Source organism: Prinia subflava, chromosome 31 (genome assembly GCF_021018805.1).
Source record: "Prinia subflava isolate CZ2003 ecotype Zambia chromosome 31, Cam_Psub_1.2, whole genome shotgun sequence".
Lineage (NCBI taxonomy): Eukaryota > Metazoa > Chordata > Aves > Passeriformes > Cisticolidae > Prinia > Prinia subflava.
Genome location: NC_086277.1, coordinates 156,883 through 181,460, shown reverse-complemented (window position 1 = coordinate 181,460; position 24,578 = coordinate 156,883). Strand labels below are relative to the sequence as shown.

Here is a 24,578-nt window from a genome sequence, read left to right as displayed (position 1 = left end):
CCAGCTGGTGATCCCCTGCTTGGACAGAAGGTATTGAATTGCACGTCTGCCTCCCAAAAGCTGGGAAACCCATGGTGGGGGTAGGGCAGGATCACCTGTGTGTCCCATCCCGAGAAATGAGACACAGGCCCAGCGTGGCAGCAGTTCTTAGTGTCAGAGCTTTATTCCAGAGCAGGAAGCATTAGCAGGAGATGCTGGGGGGAAGGGGGCAGTCCCCAAGCCCCAGTGGAGAAACATGGAGCTATAGGTTCTTGTGGAGTGACTGCACCAGTATCTCCAGCTGCTTACCCAGGGCCACCTCATCCCCGTCATTGGTGATCACCCAATCAAAGGCCACTCCCTGGTCCAGGCCGCACTCAGATTCAGCATCATCCACCCCTGGTAGCAAAGAGCCCAGGGGGGCCCCAAGGATGTTCAGGATATGTCTATCTGTACCCCCACCATGGCCTCACCCCCCCAGAACTGGGGGCCTTGATCCAAAGCCTCTCGCTCCCACTGCCAAGAAACAGTAGTGGAGGCAGCAGACCTGTGCCCATTGGGCAACCCCAGTTTTGGTGTCACATGAGGCGAAGCTGCCCCTCAATTGCTCACCAGTGACAAAGACCCAGTTCCTCCTCTTCCTTGTCTCCTCAGTAGCCACCACCCGCACAGTCTGCACCACATCCCCATAGGCGTCCCGGAACCACTCCACATCTGAGAGGCGCCGTGTGTCACTCACCACCTGTGCAGGGGCTCCATCAGCACCCGTCCTCTGCCCTCAGTGCCCCTGTGCACTCCCCAAAACTCACCCACACTGGCTGCAGTGCCCCTTCCACTGCTGCCCGGCAGAAGAAGCCAGGGTCGGCGTGGCGCTTCTCCTCGCCCCAGCGGATCATGTCCTGACGGAACATCTCCTTGTAGGCACTGGCATCCAGGAGTCGCTGAAAGTCGAGACCATGCTCCTGTGGGGAAGGGGGTTCAGTAGGCATGGTCTGGGCCAACAAGCATGGAATGGCACAGCCGTGGCTGTTGTGACGTGCCATGCCTCAGCACAGCATAGTGGAATGGGATGGCTTAGTACAGCACAGCACACAACAGCTTGACACGATGTGGTACAGAACAATCGTAGGATGGCACAACTTGGCACAGCATGTCCTGACATGGCTTGGTGTGGTGCAGCAGGGCACAACTCAGCACAGCATGGCAAAGCATCACATGGCACAGCACGGTGTGGCAGGGCAAAGCTCTGTGCTGTGTGGCACGGTGCAGTACGGCATGAGCACGGGAAGGCACAGAACAGCAAAGCACATGCCCTGGCACAATTCAGTGTGGCAAGGCATGGCTCGGTGTGGTACAATATGAGCGTGGGACGGCACAGCATGTGGTAGAACACGGCACTGCGCAGCACAACTCAGGATGGTGTGGCATGGTGTAATGGTGTGGTACGGCATGAGCGTGGGACGGCACAGCACGGCAGTGTCCCGGCACAACACGGCGGGGGTGTGACACGGCTGGGCGCGGCCGCGGTACCTTGGCGTACTGCTCCTTGAGGGGCCCAGAGAGGCGCAGAATGATGCAGACGTCGGGACCCAGCCTGCAGGAGAGGGGTGAGCAGGACGGGCACTGGGACCGGCTCCCCTCGGCCAACTCCCGGTCCCCTGTCCTCCGGTACCATCCCCGCACCCCGTGCTTTCCCCGCCCTCACCCGCGGCCCCAGTCCCGCCCCGCCCGGTACCGGCTCCGCAGCTCCTCGGCCACGAAATCCTTCCCCGATTTCCTCTTCCCGCTCAGCAGCAGCACCGCGCGCGGCGCCGCCATAGGCGCCCCCGTCCCTGCGCCGGCCCCGCCCCCGGCAGGACCGCTCCTCACGGCGCCCCCTCCCGGGCACAGCCAGCACCGCAGCGAGGGTGCCCGCGAACCCCCGGGGATATGGCGGCTCCTGCACCCCCAGCAGACCTCTGCCCCTGCCCTCCTCTTCCCCCAGCACTCCCGCTTCCTCCTCACACCCTCCATTCCCCTCTAAAGCTCCCTTTCCCCAGCACCCTGCTCCTCCTAACATCCCCTTTCCTCCCAGCATCTGCATTCCTCCTCTTCCCCCAACAACCCTTAGTCCTGTCCTTCCCAGCATCCATCTCCCCCAGGACCCCTTTTTCTCTCCGAGCACCCTTCCTCCTCAACATCCCTATGTCCCCTCCACTGTTTCAACTGCCCCTCACTTCCTCCAGCACTCCCCTTTCCTCTTCACTGTTCTTCCTCTAAATCCCCTATATTTTCCCTAGCTCTCCCAATAGCCTTTCTTCTCCCCCAGCAACCCCCTTCCCGCCCAACACACCATATTCCACTCTGAGAGCAGCCCTTCCTCCTCCCTGCACTCCTTCATTCCCTCTCATAGGACCTTCTTTGCCCACAGCACTCAAGTCCCCTCTGCTCTCCTCTTACACTCTATTCCTCCTCTGAATTCCCACTTTCCCAGCTCTCTTCCCTCAGCACGCTCCCTTCCCCCACCCCCCCAGCACCTCCGTTTTCCCCACACCCACACAGCTCTGCCCAGCAGTGACTTTATTCATGGTGGCAGTGCAGCATAACACAGTGCTCAAAGTGACAAAGGTGGGGGATCTGGCCCTACTTGACCCTACAGGATACAATGGTAGGACCCAGACCCCCAAAAACAGCGCATAGGGAGCCCTTGTGTGGGCGTGCTTGCACACTGCCCCCCTGGCTCTACCCACGCGTCCCATGCTGCTTTGGGGCTCTCTGGCTCCACACGTTCCTGGAGGTGCTACAAGAGAAGAGGAGGTGTGATGGGGTGCAGAAGGGGGGAATCCCTGGGGACCCCCGGCACCACCTGCCCCAGCTCACCCACTGTAGTGCCGCCATATGTACTCCTCAAAGCCATCAACCGCCTCCTTGTCACCCCACTCCTGCAATGCCACCTCCTCGAGCAGCTCCTCCACGTCATCCACAAAATCGACAAACCGTAGGTGGTCATGGGCAAAGACACCGTCAGCCCTAAAGGCCCCATCAAGCCGTGGTGCCAGCCTCCCGAATTGTCTCCCCAAGCCTAGCTGCCCCATGAAGCTCTCCAGCAGTTGCAGGAACTGCACCTTCTGCACCGGCTCCAGTGCAGCACCAAGCACTTCCTGGCCCTCCCTGTGGGCACAGTCAGTCACCCCAGAACAGCCCTGTGGTGGCCGGTGCCACCTGAGCTGGGGCAACTCACGGGAATCGTGCTGGGTGTGGCTGTGAGACAGCTTCCCCCAGGTTTTGCCTGGCTTGTGTTCACGGGGGGTTCGGGGATCCTTCCTGTAGGGTTTGCCATGCTCTCTCTTCTCCTGCTTTTGGGGGGACCCCCTGGCACCATGCTGCTTGTGCCACTTGCTCTCCTTCTCCACCTTGAATGGCTTCTTCCAGGGTCTGGAGGAGGACCCCAACCCCTCTGCCTCCAGCACCTGGGCCAGGTGCTGGTCCAGGGTGTTTAGTTCCTCCACAAGCCCCTTGTGATCCCCAGAGCCCCGCACACGGTCCAGGGTGGCCGCTAGCTGCTGCCGCAATGAATCCAGACTGCCACGCTGCCACACTGCAGCCCTGCTGTGCACTGGCGCACCTGTGGCACACGGCTGCTCTGCTGTTGGCTCCCTGGGGCTGCCTGATGCCCCTGTGGCCTGCAGGCGCCGCAGCTCGGCCTGGGCCTCCTTCAGCGCAGTGACCTCCCGCTCCAGCGCTGCACGCAGCTGTGCGTTTTCTGTGGCCAGGCTCTGCTGCTGTGCTCCGGCTGCCGCCACCTCACCCTCACTCCTGTGCAGCAGTGCCCGCAGATCTTCCTTGTGGGCCTGGGGCAGGGGTGGGGGGCTGTGAAAGAGGTGGCAACAGGAGAGCAGCACCAGGATACAGCACTGAGACATGGCGCTGGGCACCAACCTGTAACTCTGCCTGCATGAGCTGGATCTCCTGGTTCTTTTTGGCCAGCTTGTCCAGGAGTTGGCTCATGGACTGCATGCTCTGCGGGCCCCCAGCATCTGGCAGAGGGGGCTTCTGCTGCGAGTCCTGGAGGACAGGAAGGTTGGGAGCCCTGGGGGTGTTGAGGACACCCTCTGCCCTCACTCAGTCCTGCTTGAGACCCCTCTTTACATTGCTGTCTGTGGACAGCAGCAACTCCTGTTCCTCAGCAGCCAGGTTCCAGCTCCCCACACTCTCCACAGGATCTGCAGAGAAGGACACGGGTCCGAATGTCCAGGCTGCTCCAAGATGTCCCCCTGCCATATGGGCTAGTTGCCTGTACTCACCATCTGCCATGTCGTAGATACCACCTGGGAAGAGGAAGGGATAATGAGGGGGATGTCTGGACCCCACCCTGCCCCTGGGGCCTTGGCCACTGGGACTCCCACTTACCAGTGATGATCAGCAGCCCCACAGCAACCAACGCCAAGGCACCCAGCAGGTACTTGCTCATACTGAACCCATCATCACCAGTGTCTGGTGTCCCTTGGGGTGGGCCAGGCGTGAAAGTGGGGGGCCCAGGATGGGGCTTGTGGCCCTGCCGCCACCGCAGCCCTTCCACGTTATTTTCACTGCTTGTGCAGCACACGTCCTCCATTGTTGGCCCTAGGACAAGATGGGGGGGACTTCCAGGGAGGGTCTATACCTAAACACTGCCAGCACAGATTCCCCCAGGCCAGTCCCCTGGGAGGCCCTGACCTGCTTGGGAGGTGTCAGGGCAGGGTTTTGGCTCAGCCTCAGCATTCAGCTCCTCCTGCTCATTGCCCTCCAGTGTGCTGGGCTCTGCAGAGCCATCCAGGGCAGGCACTGCTGACACTCTGGAGTCCTCACAATCCTCTGGGTCCTGCAGACACAGGCACTGGTACATAGGGTGTCCCTGTGTGGGGAGCAGCCCACCGGTTCCAGCTCAGCCCCAACCCCCCAGTTCTGACTCACCCCCTGCCCACTGCCCTCAAGGCACAAGGTCTGGCTGAGGAAGGTAGTGGCACCGTTGGTGGTCACGGCTGGGGAGAAGCAGAGCACGGGGATGAGACAGTGGCACACGAAGGTGACACCAGGCTTGCCCCATACCCACGGTGGCTGCCTGCCTGTGTCTGTGCCCTGGGTGCCTTCATCCTCCTCCGGTTCCTCATCGTCAGACCTGTGGGAGGTTGAGTCCTGCTCTGGACCCACCACGTCAATGGGCAGACCCTATGGGAAGTGGGGACATGGGGAGATACCATTAGCCCTGACCTCCATGTGCCTCATTCTGCCTGCAGCCCCAGGTAGGCTCTGGGGGGTGTGTTCAGGCGTCTCCAGCTCTGAAGGGCTGCCCTAAGACCCCCAAGGCATGGGGTCCCCAGTTCTGGGATGTTGCCCAGGAGACCTCAAGCAGTGAGGGTCTGCTCTGGAGGTTGCCCACCTCACCTCACTGCCTGCCAGCACCCAGCTGCTCTCTGAATCTCGGAGATCAAATTTCTCCGCCATAGGGACAGTCCAATGTTATCTGCAAGGGAAGAGATGGGCGGACGCACGGACAGCGGGACATGACCCAGCTCCCAGTACCAGATGGATGTGACCGGGAGAGCCATGGTCCCAGTGCCAGCCAGTCCTTGTAGCCTGTAGCTGGGGGGCTTTCAGGGAGCCGTCCCGGTGCACCGCCTCTGCGGCTCCACCCCCACTGACACCAGCTGCCGCCGCGGGGTATTTTTAGCCGGTGATGCCGCCCAGCAGGTGGACGGGAGACACGGGGCCTGGCGTGGGGAAACCAGGGGCCCCGGTCGGGATCCCACCACCCCACAGCAAAGCGGCAGCACCGGAAGGGGGTCTCGAGCAGCCCCCACCCCCCTCTTTCCCCCCACCCGCCCGGGACACAGAACAGGCCTGGGGGTGACGGCCCCGCCGCTGACAGCCCTCTCCTCTCCGCTTCCCACGGCCTCGTCCGAGCTGCGCCCGCGCCGCTCAGCCCCGTCCCGATGCCGATTGCGGCCTGGCAGGGGCCGCCTCACCGCGGCCCGGACAGTACCTGCACCCGCCGCGTCCTGCCGGGACCTCTTCCCCGGGGCTGCCCCGGCCCCCGAGACGGGGCGCGCACGTGACGACAACAGCCAATCGCAGCCCGCAATGGGGAGCGCGGGGGCGGGAACAGCTGGCGAGGCCCCGCCCCCACCGAACGCTCCGCCCCACGGCGCCCCCGTTCCCGGTACCAGCCAGACACCGACACTCCCGGACACCTCCCTCGGACAGACACCGACACGCGCGTTTAAGAGCTTTATAACGACGGTACAAAAATTTCCATTACGATTGACTAAAACGGACGGACCTGGGGTGGGGAGCGGTACCGAGACCATCCCAGAGCACCGGAGCAGAGGGCACCGTGACTGCCCTGTAAATGTGGAAGGGGGCACTAGATCCGCTGCACAGCCCAGGAGGTGACCCCTGCAAGGGCAGTGACCTCATTGGGAGTAGCACTGTGGAGCACCAGGAAACCTCAGCCCTCACAGAGCCGGTGCACTGGGGCCAGAGCACTGCTCACAGCAAAGGGCTGACAACGGCAGGGCCAGCACCATCCCAGATCCCCCGGTGGGTCCCGGTGGCAGGCAGTGCCCACTGAGCAGCCACTGCCGGTGCATGGCAGTGCCTGTCTGGCTAGCGGGGCAGGGGCAACAGCTACAAATATATGGGGGTTTGGTCCTTAATCAGCGGGGGAAAGCTGTACATGGTGGCTGAATGGTGGCTCAGCCGTCATTGGCGGTCACCAGCTGTCCCATGCCCTCCCGGATGTAGACCGACTGGATCTCCTTCGTCTTGAGGCAGAAGTCGCAGGCCCAGACGGCAGAGGCCTCAGTGGTGAGCAGCCCATAGGCATTCTCAGTCATCCCTGTGCACTCTCGGTGGAACCACTTCTGGCAGGAGGCCTCGCACAGGATGGCGTCCTGGTCGTCGTTCACCTCGTTGCGACAGGCCCCGCAGGGGTACACAAGCCCTGGTGGCGGCTGGTGCCCTGAGGAGCTGGTGGCCTTGCTGGAGGGTGGTAGTGGGAGGCTGCTGGTCTCAGGAGTGCTGGCACTGCGGCCAGCACTGTTGGGGGCAAAGCCAGGCTGTGCCCCATTGACGATGGCGGGGGAGCCTGAATGCTGCTCCTGGGAGAAGGTGCTGGGGGGAGGGTTCTTGCCCCCCTCTTCGCTGCTAGTAGGGAAGCTGGGTTCTGCCCCAGGGAAGGGACTGGCTGTAGGAGGCAGGGGTGGCATGTTCTGCCCAGGGCGCTGCATGGGCGATTGTCCAAAGAGGTTGCTGGGCTGGCTGAAGCGCTGAGCCACTGCTGGGCCCCCGGAGGGGTTGAGGGCTGGCCCGGGACCCATGTCCCCCCGCGGGGGCTGCCCCATAGTGGGGGACATCATGGGCCCAAAGCCGGTAACAGGCCCCTGCATGAGCTGCCCCATAGGAGGGCTGAAGTTCTGTCCTAGGGCCTGGCTGAACGGCTGCCCAGCGAAGGTCAAGCCCCCCGGCTGCACGTAGTTTGGATTCTGGGGGGCCATGCTAAAGGCTGGACCCATCTGCCCGGGGGCGAAAGGAGGGGGCTGTCTCCGCAGGGGCTGGGGTCCCCCGCCGTAACCAGGGGGCACCTGCGGCGACATCCCCCCCTGGACGCGGAAACTGCCGAAGGGGACGGGGCTGCCCAGGAAGGGGGCAGGGGCTGCCCCCACCTTGGGGGCTCCGAAATCATCCTCGAAGGGATTAGAGGCCACCAGGTGGTCCACCATGGGAGTGGGCGGCGGGGCGAACTCCGAGAGGTGCGAATAAGCAGGGCCCTGCGGGGAGAAGGTGGCGGTCAGGGTTGCTGCGGTCCGACCCCGACCCCCGCGCCGCCCCGAGCCCGGCCCTACCTGCGTGTTGGACTTGCGCCGCTTTTTTTCGGGGCTCTTCATCTGCAGCCCTACGGGAACAAGCGAGGTCGCGTCAGCGGGGCCGAGGCGACCCCCACCCACCCCGGTCCCGGTCCCCCCACGCTCACCTGCCTTCCCCTGCTTCCGGCCGGGCCCGCCGGCGGCAGTGCTACCCGCGGGGTGCGGGGGCCCCGGCGGGGGCGGCGGGGCCGGGACCGCTCCCTCCAGCTTCTCTGCGTGCTGGGCCGCCATAGCCCTCACAGCGCGCGCGTCGCCGCCATGGCCCGACCGGAACCGGAAGCCGTGTTGGGACAATCACACCGCGCGGGGACAGGGCCAAGTGCGCGAGATGTGTCAATCACCGGAGGCTCCCACCCCACCCCTCGGCCAGACCAAACCAAGTGCAGCGCGATGGAAGGGGGGGCAAGGTGAAGGGAACAGACGGGACAAACCACGTACGAGGTGCTGGGGGGAAGGGAAGGAACACGGACGAACTGTAGCACCCATAGGGGAGCACAGGGTGGAACCACCCGCCCACAGTGATCCCCCCCCGCCAGCTCACACCAGCCAGGGCCTAGAGAAACACCAACTTTAATACAACCGCCATTTCCTTTGGTATAGCGGGGCCAGGGGCATAGGGCTGCGAGGCTGCACTTTGGCTTGGGGGGAGTTACACTGTGCATGCAGGGGGGTCCTCCCACCAACCCCCCGGGGCTGCCAGAGCTGCCCGTGCCCAGCCAGGATGAGCAAGGAGGAAGGGGATGTGGTGGCGCATGTCCTGGAGCACAAGCATGTCACAGATGGGGTACAGGGCGCTGGGAGCACGGGGGAGGCTCTGTAACCAGCCCCTGCCCTTGCATAAGAGTGTGGGACCTGCGGGGTCAAGGCACAGATTTAACACATAAAGTGATCCGGTACAGTCGAGGGCTTGCAAGAGTGGATCCCCCCGTGGGCCCCCTTCCTGGCCCAGGGGCCAGAGATAAGGACAGGCTGCCTCTGGCTCAGGGGGGCTCAGCCCTGCCAGTCCTGAGCCTGTGCTGGTGAGCACAAGAATGGCTGTGGCACAACAGCAGGGCTGGGTTTTGGTAGGAGCTGAGCTGCTCTGCAAAGGCTGGAGCTGGAGGGGCAGGGGCTTTGCAAGAACAGTTCCCTACCCTGCAGGCACTCACAGCCTGAGCCCCTCCATGGCCACCAGCTCCATGTGGTGAAGGGAGAGAGGCCCTGTCAACCAAGTCCATGCTCAGTCCCAAGTGGAACACCTAGAAGAGTCTGAGGGCTCCCTGGGGCAAGGAACATGGCCAGAGAGCTGCGCATTGGGGGTGCTGTGCACTGGGGCCCCCAGGCGTTCACAGTCTCCTCTCCACTGGCTGCTGCAGGCACATCTCACTGCCAGCTGAGATGATGGGCAGGTGATTGTCCATGTGGTAGCTGATGAGGTGGCTGACGCTCTCAAAGCGATGATCTTTTGTCCGCACCTAGGGTGCCGGAAAAGGGGCATTCAGGAGGCTGTCAGTGGAGTTACACTGTGCATGCAGGGGGGTCCTCCCACCAACCCCCCGGGGCTGCCAGAGCTGCCTGTGCCCAGGTGGCACAGAGCCACCACCCTCCATGGCATGGACTAGGCACAGATGTGGGCCTGCAGTTTCAAGCCCACATTCCACCAGGCCCTCTCCTATCCCCAAAGCCAACCCAGAGTTCTCCCGATGAGCAGTGCAGAACTCCAATGCTCTGGTGGCTCATGTAACCCCTATGACCCCCACCGCTATCCCAAGCTCCATCCCCAGGCCCCTACATGGACTCACCACACCCTCGGGATCGACGAGCAGCAAATGCTTGGGCTGCCCACCCTGCAAGCCAGTCAGCACGTACTGGCCCGGGGTGGTGGTGCTCTCCCGCACCAGGAAGTCTCCATTCACCTTCAGCAGCTTCTCAGCCTCCTTGCGGTTCATTTTCCCGTGGTACCAGGGCTCCCGTCTCAGCTGCTCCTCCATGGAGGCCACCACCTGGGCAGGGGGCAGCGCCACAGGCACAGATGGGGGCACACGCAGGGCATCTTCAAAGGGCTCTGCAAGGAGAGAGGAGCGGGGGCACCATGACCAAGCCCACAGCCACCTATCCACTGCCCTGGCTGCAGCCACCGTTCCACTCACTCATGTCAAAAAGGTCCCTCTGTGTACTGCCGTTGGCTGTGGCTGGGGTGCCAGCGGCTGAAGCTTGGCGTGTCTTGTCTATGTTCTGCACGTTGACGTAAGATGGGTCGTCAAACAGGTCCACGCGGCCAGATGTGCCTGCCGGAGCTGGGTATTTCTCTCTCCCTGCTACCAGGAGCACTGTGATCAGGAGGGCTTCAGCCCACCTTGGGCCCCTACCAGTGCCCACCATCAAAGCACTCAGGGTCCATGAAAGAGGATGGAGACTGGCCCTACCCATTACATTACCTTGAGCAGGAGCATGCTGCTTCTGGGGGTCACACTCCCCACTGGACGACTGGCCGACAGGCTGCAGGAAGAGGCAGTGATGAGCCCTCATTCCCTTTCCTGCTCACCCCCCTTCCTGCTCCCCACACCCCAGGCTGCCAGAGACACCGGGGAAACATAAATAACCTTGAGCAGAACCCATGGCCCAGTCCAGGTCCCCACATCTCCCTTAAAAGATGGTGCCTTCCCAAGAGGGCATGCCCAGAGCCTCACCAGTGTGGCACCCAAGTGATTTGGGGTCTGAGCAGCCCCATCCTGCAGGCGCATGTCCACAACCCCCCCAATGGGAGGTTCCTTGCCAGGGAAGTCGTTGTAGTACTGGTGATCCGGGGCTGGTTCCTCCTCTTCTTCATCCCAGGCAGAGCCATCAAACCCTGCCATTCTGGGAGAGCACAGTACAGATAAGCCCGTGACAGCCGCCACGGCTGCATCCCCTCTCCAAAACCACCCTCCTCCTTGTCACACAGCACTGTTCTGACCTGTCGTGGGGGGTCACCAGCTTTGGAGGGTTCTTCAGGTACTGCTTGAAGCGCAGCTCAAAGGCCTGCCCAATTGTGCTGATCACATCCTGTGCCAAGCCTTCAGGACACTCCAGGATATGGCAGGCTGGGTAGAAAATGGTGGGATGGGATTGTGGAACTCCAGCACTATGGATCTTCACCCCTGAGCCTGGCCTGTACACCCCAGAGCTTTCTTATTGGTCATCCAGTTTCCCCCTCCCAACACTGAGCTGATCCTGTACACCTCCAAAGTGGGACTTTGGCATTGAGGACCCTTTCAGCACCCTCACCTCTCTGATTGACGGGGTCTTTGGCAACATAGGCAACATATTCAGCTGTGTCCTGTGGGTGAGACAGCAGCAATGAGACAAGGCTGCTGGGAGCACTGGGCCCGAGACCTCAGGAGAGGGCAGGAGAGGCCCCTACACAGACACGGCTGGGGACCCTGCATACTCACCGGGTCTCCCCCTGATGCAAAGGATATAGACTGCATGTGGTGGTTGGCGATGATCTGCAAGGTGGAGAGCTTGTTGGACACAGCCAGGAATTTCTTTTCACCCTCCCAGGGGTGGCACCTCCCACTCCTCCCAGGGCTGACCTGCCATGGGGGCTCAAAATCCTTCAGAACCCTGGTTATGAGCCAAAGACCACCAGGAAAAGGACTAGGACATTACCGGGAGTGGGGTCAAAACCAAGAGATCTGGCCCCCGGCAAGGGGATTTGGATATCATTGTCTCCACGAGAGAAACCACAAAGCACATGGGATAGTCCTCACGCCTCTTCAGCCCCAGGGAATGCAGGGAGGTGGGCACTTATTGGACAGCCCATACAGAAATTCCCTGGGGAGGCTGGGGGCATCCCCTGCCCCAGCAAGACCTGGGGTGAGGTCCATGAGGATTCCTGATTGTCTAAAACCAACCCAACCCCTCCCCATTCTCACCTGCTTGCAGTCTGAGGCCATGAGGTTGAGGCTGCTGGTAGAGATGGTCAGGGTGATGGGCATGCCTGCAAATTTCAGGTTGCTCTTGCCCAGGATGGAGCTCAGGGAGCGGCTGCAGGGCTAGGGGCAAATGGTAGTGTAGAAAAGGGGCTCCCCAGACCAGACAGCCCAGCAGCAGGAGCACAGGGCACATCCCACTGCTTCCACAGCAGAGATGGGCACCTTGTCCTCACTGGAGCCCTGGGCTGACCAGCACAGCACTGCCAGCTAGGCTGGGATCTGGTCCTTGGCCCTGTGCCCAAACCAGCCATGCACACTCCCCATACAGCTTCCCAGCCAGGCCTCACCTTCCTTCTCCTCACGGCTCCCTTGGCACCAGGCACAGCCTCACATACCAGCCCAATGGCCTCCCTGCAGGGAGTAGAGTGAGATGTCAGTCCCCACAGTGCCTGCTTTGCCCCAAGACTGCCCAACTACAGGACTATGGACACAGGGATCAGCACAAGAGAGACAGGGTGACAGAATGGAAGCTCTCAGAGCTGGGACTCTTTGGGTGGGCAAAGTGCACTGGAATGAGTATTTGATGGGCTCCAGCAGTCCCTGGCCCCCACTGAAAGCCCCACATGCCACCAGGGGCTTGCCTAGGGCTCAGACAACTTCCTCACTCCTCTCCAAAAGGAGCAGACCCTGGGGAGAGGCAGAGCTCACCTGGTCACCTGTGTCCTGGTGTTGAAATCCAGAGCCCTCATGGACTGGAGCACTTCCACACAGCCCATGTACTGTGTAAGAGAGCAAGGTGAGCTTGGCCAGCCATGAAGTTTGTCCCCCATGCAGCCAGGGAGGGGGCTGAGACCTCAAGCACCCCACCCCGACCGCAGTAACTTCCCTGAGAATCCCACTGCCCATTGCCCCGCCCTGTCCCCCACCCCTCCTCCAAAGAGCATGGTGCATCCTACCACGAGGAGGTCCCCAAATCTCCACAGTGACCCTTCCCACTCTTCCCCACTCCCCAGCACTCACCCGGACGTGGTAGGAGACCCCGGAGCCCATGACCTTGTCATCGGGATGCAGCCAGCCGCGGGTGGGCTTATTGACAAAGCTGCCGTGGCGGGTCCATTCATCACCCCCCAGCTGGCCACCTTCCACCCGCGTCTTCTTCCCGCAGCTCAGCTTGTTCATATCCTGGGAACAGACAGTGATACGTCTCACTGAGCTGGAGCTGGCAGCATGCCCTGGCACCAGGGCTGGCATTCCAGGGGGACCAGGCTCCCCATGGCAGTTGCCAGCTGAAGAGCCCTGCAAGCTGAGCAAGTTGGCAGGATTGGAGAGCTTCAGGTTGGCCATTTTGGGGAAGAAGGAGCAGAGGGTTGTAGGGCTCTCCTCCAACTCAGGTGAGAGCTTATCGAGAGGTGCAGCGTGGCTGAGGGAGGAGGAGGACAGGGAACTAGGCAGAGACTGCATGCTTGCAAGGGACTCCACTGGGGAGGGCGGGACTCCCGGGCCCGCCATGAACTCCTCCAGAGAGGAGACAGACTCGTTCCGCAGGTGGCTGTATTTGCTCTTTTGCAGGAGATCCATCCTGGAGACAGGTGAGAAGGGCCACAGCCGCCCTATGCAGAGTGGCAGTAGGGTGGATGAAGACAGCTGGGCCTCACAGGGGCCCCACAGAGAGTCTGAGTGCCTGCAGCCACCGGGAAGCTGCCTCCAAGCAGAAGCCTCCGCTGAGCTCTGTGTTAGGTCCACGCCAGTTCAGCATGCCTGGCAGGGAAAGCTGAGCCTGGAACAGTCCAGGGGCTGCCCAGCACTGTGCAGGCACAGCCGATCAATCGTGATCGGCGTCAGCAGGGTTGTGCAGATCCGTTCAGACTGAGAGCAACACACCACAGCAGGGAGGAAATGGGGCCGCAGCGACACCCGGGGGAGCCACTGGCACAGGAAGGGCAGCTCAGAATGCTCTGTACCCAGCCCGAAGGTCTTCAAGCCCCTTGCCACTTCAACACTAGGCCAGCAACAAATCCCACTGTCTTCATCCAGGACCAGATCCAGCTCCCTCTGCCCTGCTGCTGCCCTGGTGAGTTCAGCAGGGTCACCCTCCACCCCACAGCTCACTGCAGCCCCTGTGCTGCTGCTCGCTAAGAGAAAATCAAAAGCATTAATATTTAAAGCCCGGAGACGAGGCAGACACAAAGCGCATCCAAGCCCATCCCAGCCCTGTTCCAAGCACTGTCCAGGAGGGAACAAGTTCCTTCTGTGGCAGCCAGAGCCACGCAATCCACGTGCTGGTGTTCAGCAGCTGCTGTTGGCTTGCTAGGCCTTGCTGGGGGGAGCAGCGATGCTGAGATGACACCGGCGCTCACAGCTTCCTGGAATACAGGGACATTCAGTCCTTTAAGAGCACAGATCTTGCCTGGAGGGCTGGTGGAAGAAAGAGGAGGATGGCCAGGAGCAGGATACAGGTAGGCTGTGCACTGGGCGAGGCAGGGCCCAGCACAAACCCCCAGCCGTGGTGGGGAGCCTGTGGAAGAGGCTGCAGCAAATTGCTGCTGCTTCCTGCATCCCAGCTGCTCCTCCCGGGAGAAGAGACTAAGGGGCTGCAGCTGATAGGAAGAGCTGTGCTGACTCACAGGCGGAGGGCAGGCTCTGCCCGTGGTGCAGGCTGCGCGGGGCACAGTGCAGGAGGGGCTCCCGGCAAGGGGTGGGGATGCAGTGCTTATCTGGAGCGGAAAAATCAAGGTCGCAGGCGGAGCTACCGGAAGCAGGCGGCAAGAACATGCTGGGAGCAAAATTGGCCCCTTCAACATCAAGGAGCTGGGCAAAGCTCCCACCTGTGGATCAGGGGGCTCAGAGGCAGGTCTCCCCTGCTCCCCTATCCTTGACACACATGCAGCAGGAACTTAGGCCAGCCTGACTGTGCTGCCCTCCACAGCCTTGGCCCCACTGAGGGACAAGAGCTCTCCCCCCTCCACCACCTATGAGATGTGGCAAGGAGTTCAGGCAGAACCCAAACCCTGACACACCACAAGCCAGACCCTTACCAACCACCAGGTGCTCCGGCCACCAAACCAAAACTGGGTAAATACAGGGCAAGGAAAAGGCTCTCCCTGCTTGGAGTCTTCGCCCAGCACTGCTTGGCATTGGCAGCTGCCCGCCCCACTTCTCAAAGCCTGGCACACTGCCACGGGGATAGGGAAAGGAAAGCCAGAAAAGGGCTGCAAATTGCCACCTATGTGATGTGAGGGGCTGTGGCACATGACAGTGGGCCCATCACTGAAGCACCTCCTTGGCTCTGTGAACGCCAGCCCCCCCACCTCAGCCATGGTGGTCCCACAGGCACAGAGATGGCTGGCTGTTCCACAGAGTGCTTGTCCCCTCCAGAGGCCTCCGGCTGTTCGGCGCTGTGACCTTCCTGTGGCTGCAGCACCACTCCTCTAAAGAAAAGCAGGAAGCCCGGAGCCAGGAAGTTGCCGGCCTGGTGAGGGGCCAGTGCAGCCCTGCTGCCAGGGGAGCCTGGCTGGGCGGCATCTCGTGGCTGCAGGGCAGTGGGGTTTGCCCCTGACAGACTGGCCATTGTTTGATGTGGGCCTGGGCTTGCCTGGCATGGCAGCTCTGTGAGCCCTGATGCTTCCCCAGAATAAGAGCAGGAGGGAATTGTAAGGGGGCAGGAGTGTCTCCTTGGCCCCTTCCAACCACCCCAGGACTTGAAGCAAAGCAGCCATCACCTCAAGGCAGCAAAGGCTCATGAGCCTCCCAGCTGAAGCCCCTGCTCAGACACATCTCTGCTTTTGTAAGCTAGAGTAAATTCCTGATTTTCTCAGAACCTTTGAGACCAGTCTGCCCAAATCACTCAACAGCCTGTGGCAAGATGCAGCTCCCAGCTCTTGGAGACCACAGATGCTACCACTGCAGCCCCCCCCGCCCCAGAGTCCACCCCAAGGCATCAGAGCTCCCTCCCAATGGGCTCTGAGTGCAGAAGGCAAACCTGGAGATACATAAAGGTGCAGAACACTGGCCCTGCCTGAACAGGCAGTCCTAAGCCCCATCTCACATGCTGCAGCCCTTCCCCTTGTCAGACAGATGCCAGGAGCTCCTGCTCCAGGGTATGAGCAGAGCAGCTGGAACAACTGCCTCCAAGGAGCTCTGGGGACATGTCCTGCCACCACAGAAAGACAATGGATCATGAGAAACAGGGATGTAGACTACTTTCAGGCACCTGAGACTGGGACTTCACACACCGTCTGGGGCAAGGAAGAGAAGCTCCACTACCAACATCCTCCCTGGAAAAAAACTGTGAGCTGAGTCAGAGGCCTGGAACATACTGGTGGTTTGCCAAGAAATCGCAGCAAGGTGCAGGTGGCCACAGATACAAAACTCGCCCTCTGTCCAACTGCAGCCAATGCTGAACCTCTGGGGCAAGGGCGAAGCAAAGAACACTCAAATCCAGCCAATAGCTGGTTTTTCCCCCACGGATCACAGCAGCATCAAACAACATTTATGCATTCCTGCACGCAACCTCTCCTTCATTCTCAAGAGGGGGTTAGGAGATGCCAGTGGAGATCTGGGGAAGAGGCTGGAGACCTCCCAGAAGGCACAGGAGGCAGGCAGGATCCACCACCAAAGCCACTTAGCCCTCCACCGAAGTCCTTACCACATACTCCATCGCCGGCGGAGGGCAGGGCAGGCCCTGGGCAGGGAGCAGAGACACACAGCCCCTCTCGTCTGGCACTCTGACCTGCGGTTCGGGGACAAACAGGGAGTTAGCCAGCCCTGTCCCAGCCCGCTGAGGTGGGGGCCATGGTACCAAGAGGCAGACCCTGCTCCTCCATGCTGGCCATAGGTGGATGGGGCTGTGGCTGCTGTGTAACATGCTGCTGACACAGAGGGTGAGAGAAACCCAGAAGACACCTTCTTCCCATTGGAGAGAGGATGGAAATGGGATGCACTGGGATGGGAACACGAGGCTAAGCCTGGCACTGCTTGGGCCCTGCCCACACTGGTGAATGGTATCAGGGGCCAAGGGTCACTCTGTGACCCAAGACGTGTGTTGGAGCCAACACCCCAGCCCAAAAACCAGTACTGGAAAGCCACATGCAAGGAGGGAGAGTGAAGGCAACCCAGGGGGGCAGAGCTGCCCCCTCCTCCACTCCCTCAGCTGGCACCCTGATACAAAATTATACACAGAGCCCCTAGGGCTATGTCCCTTCCTCCAAGAGCACCAGTGAAGACAGGAGTCCTGGAAAGAGTCTAGAAGGGGTAAGCTGGCAGAGGCAGGAAGCTCTGTGAGGGGAAAACAAGGCAAACAAAGCTCTTCTCATTCCCATTCCCACTGCCCAGCCAAGGCAGTCAAGGCTAGGCCAGTGGAGAAGTGCAGGGCAGCAGACACGATTTACTGCTTGGCAGCAATTGTACCTTTATCTGCGACCTGTACCAGCTGTTGCCATCATCTTGGAAGGTGGCAAGATAAGGAGGGCTATGCTTGGCAATGGCAGTGGAGATCAACCCCTGAAAGACTATGCCACTGGCAAGCAGAGGTGGCAACCGTGCCCTTTGGAATCAGGCACTGAGTCTGCTGGCAGGGAAGGAGCATCTGAACCTTGAGCCAGGGTGTTCAGCCTTACTAAAGCCCACTTGTGTCCCTCTGGAGGATGGGACACTGCTTTGCACAGCTCCAGAGGGGGCCCAGCCAAAGCCCCATCAAAGGGCAGTGGGTGGATCCTCATGCCCTGCTTGGCTGAGAAGAGATGGCATCTTCAGCCCCTCTGTTACAGGCTGAGACCAGGGCAGCCCTGGCAAGCACTGGCAAGCGCCCTTTGCCCAGACTTCTGCAGCGCCAATGTGGCAAACAGGGCCGAGGTCACGTTTGCTTGGAACCCGTGTCCACAGCCTATAATCTGAGTGGGTGAGCCCATTTACAAGATTCAAGGGAAGAAGCAAGAACAGATGGACACAACACACTGCTGGAGAGCAGACAGAGATCTGCAAGGGGGAACAGCTACCCCTGTCCACAACAGCTGGGTAGGCTCTAGGTACTCACTGCTGCCTTACTCTGAAGCATAGAAGGCAGGATGGCAGGAGGGCACACCACAGCACTGCAGAGGCCGAGGAACCCTCCAAATTCAGCCGGTGCCCCGTTGCTGCTGGAGGTTATGCCAGTCTTGGCGCTCGGGATTCTCCCCAGACCCTGGCACACCCCTACATCTGATGTCCTTCCCGAGTATCGCACCAGCACGGGGTGGGGCGATGCAAGCCTGAGCCCGAGGCACACACAACCAGCCGCCACGTCGGGTGGGTCACCCCAAGATCTTAGCACAGCACAGGCTCCTCCAGCCCCCGTCGGGGCGCATATAGGAGGGTCGGGGCCTGCCCCACGGCTAGGCTCCCTCACACTGGGCAAACAAGGCAGCTGGGAGGGGCAGCTCGGCCCTCACAGCACAGGGAGCGGCGGCGTCTCGGGGCGGCTGCCGCAGGACCCCTATTCGTTCCGCGGAAGGCGGTGGCGGCGAGCGATGCGGCCTCCGTCCGGCGACACTGCGGCCACGAGGGCACCGCGGGGCCTGGCCTTGGATCCCGGGCCCTGCGCGGGGCCCCCCATCTCCATCCGCGCGCGCCCTCACCGCCCTGGCCGGCGCGCGCTCACCGGGCACCATCGGTCACGCGCGGGTTTCACGCCGCTCTCCGCCGCTCCCGCGCTCGCGCGCCCCGTCGCCCCCCTCCCCCTCCGCCGCACTCGCTGCCACTCACTTCCGGCCCGCGCCCCTCTGGCGTAGCCCCGCTGCGCCCATGTCACGTGACCCACGAGCCAATCGCGGGCCGCGCCCGGCCCGCGGGAACCGGCGCGACGGCCTTGTCGCGTCGCGTCGCGCGTCAGCCAATGGGCAACGGCCCCGCCCCGCCCCCCGTGTGGCGCCACCCAATGGGAGCGTGGGGCGGCGGTGTTTGAAAGCGCCGCGGGGGGCGGGGGCGCCAACGGCCGCCGAGGGAGGGCACGGTGGGCCTGTCATGGCGCACAAACAGATCTACTACTCGGACAAGTACGATGATGAGGAGTTTGAGTACCGGTACGGAGCGAGAAGGGGTCCCAGTAACATCTGCTTGATAAGGATGCAGGGATCTTGGTTAAGGTTTACCGGGACTAGGGAGGGAAATGCCTCGATAACGTAAAACGGTGGGGCGGGAGGGTATTAACAGCTCGCTAGTGGGAGGGGAGTGGTGGGCGAGTCGTGGCTCCCTAGTGAAGCAAGAGGGGAATTATCCTGCTAACATGGGGGTTCCCGGTGAGGGTTGTGCGTTGGGTCACGGTGCTGGTCCCGTTAACAGCTCCTCAATAGGGAATCTCCGTCCTGGGGAATGAGGGGTTGTTGAGGGTGCCCTGGTGTTTGACTGAGGTGCGGGGGCGCAGGCACGTGATGCTGCCCAAGGACATCGCCAAGCTGGTGCCCAAGACCCACCTGCTGTCGGAGTCGGAGTGGCGGAACCTGGGGGTGCAGCAGAGCCAGGGCTGGGTCCACTACATGATCCACGAGCCAGGTGAGCCCCGCGGGGGAGCGGGTGGCGCCCACAGGGCCTGGCCTGACCCCCCTCTATTGCCCCGCAGAGCCCCACATCCTGCTCTTCCGACGGCCATTGCCCAAGAAACCAGAAAAGTGAGTGGCCCCTGGTCTGCCGAAGCTCCCAGCCCTTCCACGCTGAGAAAGCACCTTCCTCCTCCTCTTCGGCATTCGTCGGGGGTTTCACCCCTGACCCTCTATGCTGCCTGGGCGCCGTTTTGACGACTCGGCCCTTGTTCCGGCGGTCCTTCGTGTTGCGATCCCTCCAAAGCTTCAATAAAGTGATGTTTGGGAGCTGTCTGTCTGCAGTGCCGGGGGGAGGTGGGGTGGAGGGGGAAGGGGTCCCGGTACCGCGGGGTCTATGCTATTCCCGAGGAGAGCTTCCCGGGATCTGGGGCTGGAGGGCCTTCCCCGTGCCCACCGGAGAGAGGGCCGTGGAGGCGGAGCTGCTCCGACACCCCCTCCCCTCGATGGTTTCGTCCCCGCAGGTCCCGCCTCTCAGCCAATGGGTGCTGGCGAGGCCTCGTGATGGACGTGCGGAACGGCCCCTGAGCGCGCGGTGCGGTGTGCGGGGCTGGCCGGGCGGCTCCATGTGGGGGGTGCTGCGAGCCGCGCTGTGGGCTACGGGGCGAGTGGGTGGGCGCCCGCGCGTTGCCGCCTGTCGCCCCATGGCTACTTCGGGCCCGGCGGCGGTGGCCCGGGGATCCGCCAACACTGCCGGCATCATCGTCATCGGCGACGAGATTCTCAAGGTGCGGCCGGGGTGGGTCTGGGCTGCAGGGGTGAGGCGGGCTGGGGCCTGCCCGTGGGGTCAGGGCACCACGTCATGGGCGTCTCCGTTCCCCTCAGGGCTACACGCAGGATACGAACTCCTTCTTCATGTGCCGGCGACTGCGTGCTCTTGGCGTGAGTGTCGCCCGGATCTCGGTGGTGCCCGATGACGTGGAGGCCATTGCCAGTGAGGTGGCCGCCTTTGCTGCCCGCTTCACCTTCGTGCTCACTTCCGGGGGCATCGGCCCCACGCACGACGATGTGACCTTCGAGGCTGTGGCTAAGGCGTTTGGGGAGAGGGTCGTCCTCCATCCCGAGCTGGTAGCCCTGGTGCACAAGTTCTTTGGCAAGACAGAGGAGCAGTGCCCCGAGATGAAGCTGGCTCGTGTCCCCGAGTCCTCCCGCCTAAACTATGGCACAGACGGGCACACTGGCAACACCTTCAAGTACCCACTAGTCAGTGTGCGCAATGTCTACATCTTCCCTGGCATCCCGGCCCTGATGGAGCGTGCCCTGGATGGCCTTGCTCACCTCTTTCACAGCAAACAGACCCACTTCCACTCCCGCACCATCTATGTGGCATCCGATGAGATGTTCATTGCGCCCGTGCTGGACTTGGCTGATGCCACCTTCCGGGGCCGCGTCAGCTTGGGCTCCTACCCAGACTGGACCAGCAACTACTACCGTGTGAAGCTGACCCTGGACTCAGAGTCAGAGCAGGACCTGGAGGACGCATATTGCTTCTTGATGAGTGAGCTGCCACCGGGCATTGCTGTGCCGTTGGTGACAGACTGTGTCTCTCCAGCAGCTGTGGAGGTTTATGGCCTGGCTGAGTCAGGTACCAGGAAGAGGTGCTGCAGCACAGCTCTGTGCCTCCACACTTCTTCTGTGCAGCCTAGCAGGGCTGGGGCAGTGGGAACACCAGCCTGAGAGCAAAGCTTGCCTGTTGTGGTGTGCTGGGAGGCTTGAGGGGTGCTGCAGCTGCAGTGGGCTTCACCCCACACAGGTGGGAATGGGACCTGTAACTTCAGTTTGGGCTGGTCATGGCAGGGTCCTAGAGCGCAGTGTGCAGCAGTAGCAGCAGTGCCACAGTTCCCCAGTGCCCTCATGATCCCCGTCACATTGTGGCCCAGATCTCTGGGTTGAACAAGCTCTTGGCTGTGGTGCCAGCAATGGCTGCGCTCTTTGTCGGGATATGAGATGTACCCAGAGGGTGAAAAGCCATAGGCCCTGGGGCCATGCTGAGGGAACATGAGCTGGGCAGGCACCAACTGTCCTGTCCTGGCAGGCTCGGCTCTGGGGCAGAAGGTGGCAGCAGCCCTGCGAACCATCGAGGAGGCTTTGGACCAGTACAGCCTAGTCCAGCTCTGTGTGGGTTTCAACGGGGGCAAGGACTGCACAGCGCTGCTGCACCTCGTCCATGCTGCTGTGCAGAGGTACCCGTGCACGGGGCTCCAGGCTGGGGCAAGGCTGAAGAGTCCTGCAGACCCTGGCCAGGGCTCTGGGGCTCTTGCTTGCTCTACCCTGGGGGAGTGAGTGGATTCATAGAGTCTAGTTGGTGGGAACTGGACGCTGCCTTGCCTCCAGTTGTGATCAGAGTCCAGCTGCATTGGGTCTCTCTGCAGGCGGTTCCCAGCAAGGCAGGAGAGGCTGCAGGTGCTCTACATTCGCACTGTGTCTCCATTCCCTGAAATGGAGCAGTTCATTCAAGCAACAGTCCAGAGGTAGGTGGGCTGCTGCTCAGAGAGTGTGCAGCATTGCTTGCAGCCCACAGTCAACTGCCCACCTTGCCTGCACAGGTACGGAGTCCAGCTCTGCACTGTGGAGGGCTCCATCCAGGAGGCACTGGCCCACCTGAAGGAGCAGCAGCCACAGCTGGAGGCTGTCCTGATGGGAACGCGGCGAACGGACCCTTACTCGTGTACCCTGACCCCCATGTGTATGACAGACCCTGACTGGCCCCCTTACATGCGGGTGAACCCCTTGCTGGTATGTGGCCTCCACCTGTTTAGGGACTGGGACTGTTGCCACAGGGCCTGGCAGAGGGACCTGATGAGGCTGGGGACCAGCAGTGGTCCCTGGAGAGCTCCCTGGAGAGCTTCTCTCACAATTCTCGCTCTCCCAGAGTATCTGCTGCCCCGCTGTGCAGCCGTGGGTGCCCCTTGCTCTAGTAAGGCTGCTGAGTGCTGTTGGGCAGGGCTCATTCTTCCCTGCTGGGGGGTTTCCCTGTATTTGGGGAAGTGCTGGGAGGGACAGTTGTGCTCTGATATCCATCTGGCTCTCCCAGGTGCTCTCCAGAAAGGTTTGGCTTGCTTTTCTGGGAGGCAAGGGAGCAGCTTTTTGCCTCTGCCTCAATCCCTGCCCAATTCTCCCTGCAGGACTGGACCTACCGGGACATCTGGGAGTTCCTGCGCAAGCTCTTTGTCCCCTACTGTATCCTCTATGACAAGGGGTGAGTGCCCAGTGCTGCCCTTCTCACATGCACAGCCAGTGCCCCTGCGTGCAGTCCTGCAGCTACTTCTTCCCTCCGCAGCTACACGTCCCTGGGCAGCATGGCCAACACACAGAAGAACCCAGCACTACGCTATACTGACGCTCAGGGCCGGGAGAGCTACCGGCCTGCCTATGAGCTGGAAAATGAGGAAGAAGAGCGCACCTCCCGCCAGTGAAGGCCACGCTCTGGGAGGCTCCAGTGGAATGCTGGTGGGAGTGACATTGAATAAAGTTGCTGCCTGTCAGCACTAAATAAAACTGCTGCAGTCTGCACTGCACTAGCATGTGGCCTTGTTGAGCCCTGAGGGCTCCATGGGGCAGGAGTGGGAGGAACAAAAGGGTCCCCAGGTTGTGTCCCCTCCCTATATTGTGGAAGTTTTGGAAATGCGGAGAATGGAACAGGTTCCAGTGCTTACCAGGGCCCTGCATGTCAGCGATGCTGCCTCTGCCACCATGTCAGACCCTGCTGATTCCTCATGGGCCATGCACCTCTCCTGGACTGCAGCAGCCTGTATGCAGGGTGCTCCGCAGCAAGTGTCACGGGTACAGGCACTGGCACTGCCAACACCCACTGCCGCCTCCCTGGGGCTGCGCCTCGGCTCCTGGTTGCTGCGGCTTCTGCGGGAATGCATCTGCCTCCTTCTCTGCAGCTGGTGCATTCATGAGCTGCTGGACTAGGGAAGGGTCTCACAGTGTCATTGGACCCTGTCAGCCCCTGCTTGCCCTGGTGCTGTGGGTGAGTGACCTGCCTGCAGCTTGACTTGATCTGATGCTTGAAACATGATGGGGGCTCTGGTGTTTGGGGGTGATGGAGCCCAACCATAGTGCTCCTGGAGTGAAAAGGGCCTGGCCATGGTGCTTGAGGGGAGACAGAGAACCTGGCTGTGGCGATTCTGGGGATTTAGAGGGTGTGGCCTTGTTACTGGTCAGTGGGTCCTTACCCCTTGTATCTCTCTCCCCTCCCCAGAACTGTGCTTGTTACCCTGTGCTGATAGAGCTGATGGACCTCTGGTGCTGAGTCTCTGCTCCAGCTTGCAGTCCCCCCAGTCAGAGACCCCAATAAAGCTGAGGAGTGCCTGACTGGCTTCATCTGTTTGGGCAGAGCTCCAGGAATGTATGTGTTTGTGTGTGTCCCCAAACTTTCCAATCCTAGCTCTCAGTAGCACTAAAGCACTCCAGCGCACCCCTTGCCCCTGTCCAGGACTGAGGGTCCCCACATCCCTTGGGGCCAAGGGGCAAGAATGGGGAGCTGGGGTTCTGTCTGCATCTCCTACCTGCTCTCCCACTCCTGGCCATTTCCTGTTTCAGTCTGTGGGAAGCAGCTAGAGCAAAATATCTCCAATGGGCCCAACCTGGCTGGGAGCTGTGGCAAAGGTCATGGCTGGTGGTACCAGAGTGTAGCTGTGGAGGTGGCTGTGGGTCTGTGAGCCTACCTAGTGCTGCCTGTGCTGGTGCCTGGCCACAGCACAGGGGAAGCTCTGCACACCCCATTCTCGGCAGCAGCACTGGCGCCAGTGTGGCCTCCCTTATCTCGACAGGAAGTCAGGAGCAGGAAGCCTGGCTCTTCGTGGGATAAGGGTCCCGTTTACATTAGCTCCTTTGTTGTGGAGCGGGCTCCCACCCTCACCCACTGCCTGCAGGGCACCCTGGCCAGGTCAGGAACTGAGGGACAACAGGAACCCCTGGCCAAGATGGCACAAGGGGCTTAGGGGGTCCTTGCAGTGGTCCCTGTGAGGACATGAATAGGGATGGGGTCTGCTATGACAGTGCCCTGCCACTGTGCCTCATGGCTTCCCCCTGCCCAGATGAGCTACTCAGCTGGACCCTGCCCTGTGGCTGTGCACCGGTGTCTGTGGTGCTGTGGTGTCTGTGGTGCCTTTTGGGCTCCTGGCTGTGCCCGGCTGTCTTGGTAGCATGGTGCCGGGTATCCCTGACCACTGGAGCCCATATATCTGATGCCTGCCATGTCCTGGCATGGTGGCCGTGGCGGTGGCTCAGCCCCAGGGCTGGCT

General features: G+C 61.5%; 6 protein-coding genes across 19 annotated transcripts; 2 read left to right on the top strand and 4 right to left on the bottom strand.

The window, feature by feature from the left end:
• Window positions 1-144: 144 nt before the first annotated feature.
• Window positions 145-2,007, bottom strand: PMVK (phosphomevalonate kinase). Its single transcript, XM_063420593.1, has 5 exons — window positions 1,715-2,007; window positions 1,510-1,573; window positions 789-941; window positions 592-721; window positions 145-378 (listed from the first exon to the last, which is right to left on the bottom strand). Exons 1-5 carry the CDS (start codon window positions 1,990-1,992, stop codon window positions 242-244), a joined length of 762 nt encoding a protein of 253 aa, XP_063276663.1. The 5' UTR covers window positions 1,993-2,007; the 3' UTR covers window positions 145-241.
• A 516-nt stretch (window positions 2,008-2,523) lies between these two features.
• On the bottom strand, window positions 2,524-6,316 carry PBXIP1 (PBX homeobox interacting protein 1). Of its 5 annotated transcripts, none has more exons than XM_063420571.1 (11): window positions 5,981-6,058; window positions 5,383-5,461; window positions 5,064-5,166; window positions 4,912-4,979; window positions 4,675-4,834; window positions 4,369-4,581; window positions 4,263-4,286; window positions 4,108-4,181; window positions 3,898-4,023; window positions 2,839-3,809; window positions 2,524-2,758 (listed from the first exon to the last, which is right to left on the bottom strand). In XM_063420571.1, the coding sequence occupies exons 2-11, from the start codon at window positions 5,440-5,442 to the stop codon at window positions 2,701-2,703; spliced, it is 1,857 nt and encodes a 618-aa protein (XP_063276641.1). In that variant the 5' UTR covers window positions 5,443-5,461; window positions 5,981-6,058; the 3' UTR covers window positions 2,524-2,700. The 5 variants fall into 5 exon arrangements, with proteins under 5 accessions (XP_063276641.1, XP_063276644.1, XP_063276643.1 ...); XM_063420574.1 differs by having other exon boundaries at window positions 4,675-4,819; XM_063420573.1 differs by lacking the exon at window positions 5,981-6,058 and having other exon boundaries at window positions 5,383-5,793.
• Window positions 6,317-6,690: 374 nt separating this feature from the next.
• On the bottom strand, window positions 6,691-8,268 carry PYGO2 (pygopus family PHD finger 2). 2 transcript variants are annotated; one of them, XM_063420590.1, is made up of 3 exons: window positions 7,970-8,233; window positions 7,842-7,891; window positions 6,691-7,766 (listed from the first exon to the last, which is right to left on the bottom strand). In XM_063420590.1, exons 1-3 carry the CDS (start codon window positions 8,091-8,093, stop codon window positions 6,693-6,695), a joined length of 1,248 nt encoding a protein of 415 aa, XP_063276660.1. In that variant the 5' UTR covers window positions 8,094-8,233; the 3' UTR covers window positions 6,691-6,692. The 2 variants fall into 2 exon arrangements, with proteins under 2 accessions (XP_063276660.1, XP_063276659.1); XM_063420589.1 differs by having other exon boundaries at window positions 7,842-8,268.
• Window positions 8,269-8,415: 147 nt separating this feature from the next.
• SHC1 (SHC adaptor protein 1) lies at window positions 8,416-18,565 on the bottom strand. Of its 7 annotated transcripts, none has more exons than XM_063420586.1 (14): window positions 18,497-18,516; window positions 16,404-16,487; window positions 12,779-12,940; window positions 12,467-12,537; window positions 12,106-12,169; window positions 11,759-11,878; window positions 11,276-11,329; window positions 11,109-11,160; window positions 10,798-10,924; window positions 10,532-10,700; window positions 10,280-10,340; window positions 9,992-10,159; window positions 9,644-9,906; window positions 8,416-9,316 (listed from the first exon to the last, which is right to left on the bottom strand). In XM_063420586.1, exons 2-14 carry the CDS (start codon window positions 16,413-16,415, stop codon window positions 9,188-9,190), a joined length of 1,452 nt encoding a protein of 483 aa, XP_063276656.1. In that variant the 5' UTR covers window positions 16,416-16,487; window positions 18,497-18,516; the 3' UTR covers window positions 8,416-9,187. The 7 variants fall into 7 exon arrangements, with proteins under 7 accessions (XP_063276656.1, XP_063276655.1, XP_063276654.1 ...); XM_063420585.1 differs by having other exon boundaries at window positions 18,393-18,509; XM_063420584.1 differs by lacking the exon at window positions 18,497-18,516 and adding an exon at window positions 17,790-18,378.
• Window positions 18,566-18,603: 38 nt separating this feature from the next.
• Window positions 18,604-19,596, top strand: CKS1B (CDC28 protein kinase regulatory subunit 1B). Of its 3 annotated transcripts, none has more exons than XM_063420596.1 (3): window positions 18,604-18,786; window positions 19,155-19,277; window positions 19,350-19,596. In XM_063420596.1, exons 1-3 carry the CDS (start codon window positions 18,755-18,757, stop codon window positions 19,522-19,524), a joined length of 330 nt encoding a protein of 109 aa, XP_063276666.1. In that variant the 5' UTR covers window positions 18,604-18,754; the 3' UTR covers window positions 19,525-19,596. The 3 variants fall into 3 exon arrangements, with proteins under 3 accessions (XP_063276666.1, XP_063276664.1, XP_063276667.1); XM_063420594.1 differs by having other exon boundaries at window positions 18,661-18,813; XM_063420597.1 differs by having other exon boundaries at window positions 18,661-18,813; window positions 19,155-19,282.
• Window positions 19,597-19,757: 161 nt separating this feature from the next.
• FLAD1 (flavin adenine dinucleotide synthetase 1) lies at window positions 19,758-23,645 on the top strand. Its single transcript, XM_063420581.1, has 7 exons — window positions 19,758-20,054; window positions 20,152-20,911; window positions 21,362-21,509; window positions 21,699-21,797; window positions 21,873-22,062; window positions 22,452-22,525; window positions 22,607-23,645. Exons 1-7 carry the CDS (start codon window positions 19,773-19,775, stop codon window positions 22,740-22,742), a joined length of 1,689 nt encoding a protein of 562 aa, XP_063276651.1. The 5' UTR covers window positions 19,758-19,772; the 3' UTR covers window positions 22,743-23,645.
• The last annotated feature ends 933 nt before the right edge of the window (window positions 23,646-24,578 follow it).

Excerpts from the sequence above, each read along its gene's own strand:
- FLAD1 (XM_063420581.1), top strand. The coding sequence starts at position 19,773 with ATGGTTTCGTCCCCGCAGGTCCCGCCTCTCAGCCAATGGGTGCTGGCG. Across the intron at positions 20,055-20,151 it reads TCGGCGACGAGATTCTCAAG|GGCTACACGCAGGATACGAA; the intron begins GTGCGGCCGGGG and ends CGTTCCCCTCAG. Across the intron at positions 22,063-22,451 it reads TGCGGGTGAACCCCTTGCTG|GACTGGACCTACCGGGACAT; the intron begins GTATGTGGCCTC and ends TTCTCCCTGCAG.
- PMVK (XM_063420593.1), bottom strand. The coding sequence starts at position 1,992 with ATGGAGGGTGTGAGGAGGAAGCGGGAGTGCTGGGGGAAGAGGAGGGCA. Across the intron at positions 942-1,509 it reads TCAAGGAGCAGTACGCCAAG|GAGCATGGTCTCGACTTTCA; the intron begins GTACCGCGGCCG and ends CCTTCCCCACAG. Across the intron at positions 379-591 it reads GAACTGGGTCTTTGTCACTG|GGGTGGATGATGCTGAATCT; the intron begins GTGAGCAATTGA and ends CTTTGCTACCAG.
- PBXIP1 (XM_063420569.1), bottom strand. The coding sequence starts at position 6,305 with ATGGTCTCGGTACCGCTCCCCACCCCAGGTCCGTCCGTTTTAGTCAAT. Across the intron at positions 4,980-5,980 it reads GCAGGACGCGGCGGGTGCAG|CCGTGACCACCAACGGTGCC; the intron begins GTACTGTCCGGG and ends GCTTCTCCCCAG. Across the intron at positions 4,582-4,674 it reads CCCTGACACCTCCCAAGCAG|GGCCAACAATGGAGGACGTG; the intron begins GTCAGGGCCTCC and ends ATCTTGTCCTAG.
- CKS1B (XM_063420594.1), top strand. The coding sequence starts at position 18,755 with ATGGCGCACAAACAGATCTACTACTCGGACAAGTACGATGATGAGGAG. Across the intron at positions 18,814-19,154 it reads GATGAGGAGTTTGAGTACCG|GCACGTGATGCTGCCCAAGG; the intron begins GTACGGAGCGAG and ends GCGGGGGCGCAG. Across the intron at positions 19,278-19,349 it reads GTCCACTACATGATCCACGA|AGCCCCACATCCTGCTCTTC; the intron begins GCCAGGTGAGCC and ends ATTGCCCCGCAG.
- PYGO2 (XM_063420589.1), bottom strand. The coding sequence starts at position 8,093 with ATGGCGGCCCAGCACGCAGAGAAGCTGGAGGGAGCGGTCCCGGCCCCG. Across the intron at positions 7,767-7,841 it reads GGCGCAAGTCCAACACGCAG|GGCCCTGCTTATTCGCACCT; the intron begins GTAGGGCCGGGC and ends TTCTCCCCGCAG.
- SHC1 (XM_063420582.1), bottom strand. The coding sequence starts at position 13,336 with ATGGATCTCCTGCAAAAGAGCAAATACAGCCACCTGCGGAACGAGTCT. Across the intron at positions 11,879-12,105 it reads GAGCCGTGAGGAGAAGGAAG|CCCTGCAGCCGCTCCCTGAG; the intron begins GTGAGGCCTGGC and ends ATTTGCCCCTAG. Across the intron at positions 10,341-10,531 it reads ATCACTTGGGTGCCACACTG|CCTGTCGGCCAGTCGTCCAG; the intron begins GTGAGGCTCTGG and ends CTCTTCCTGCAG.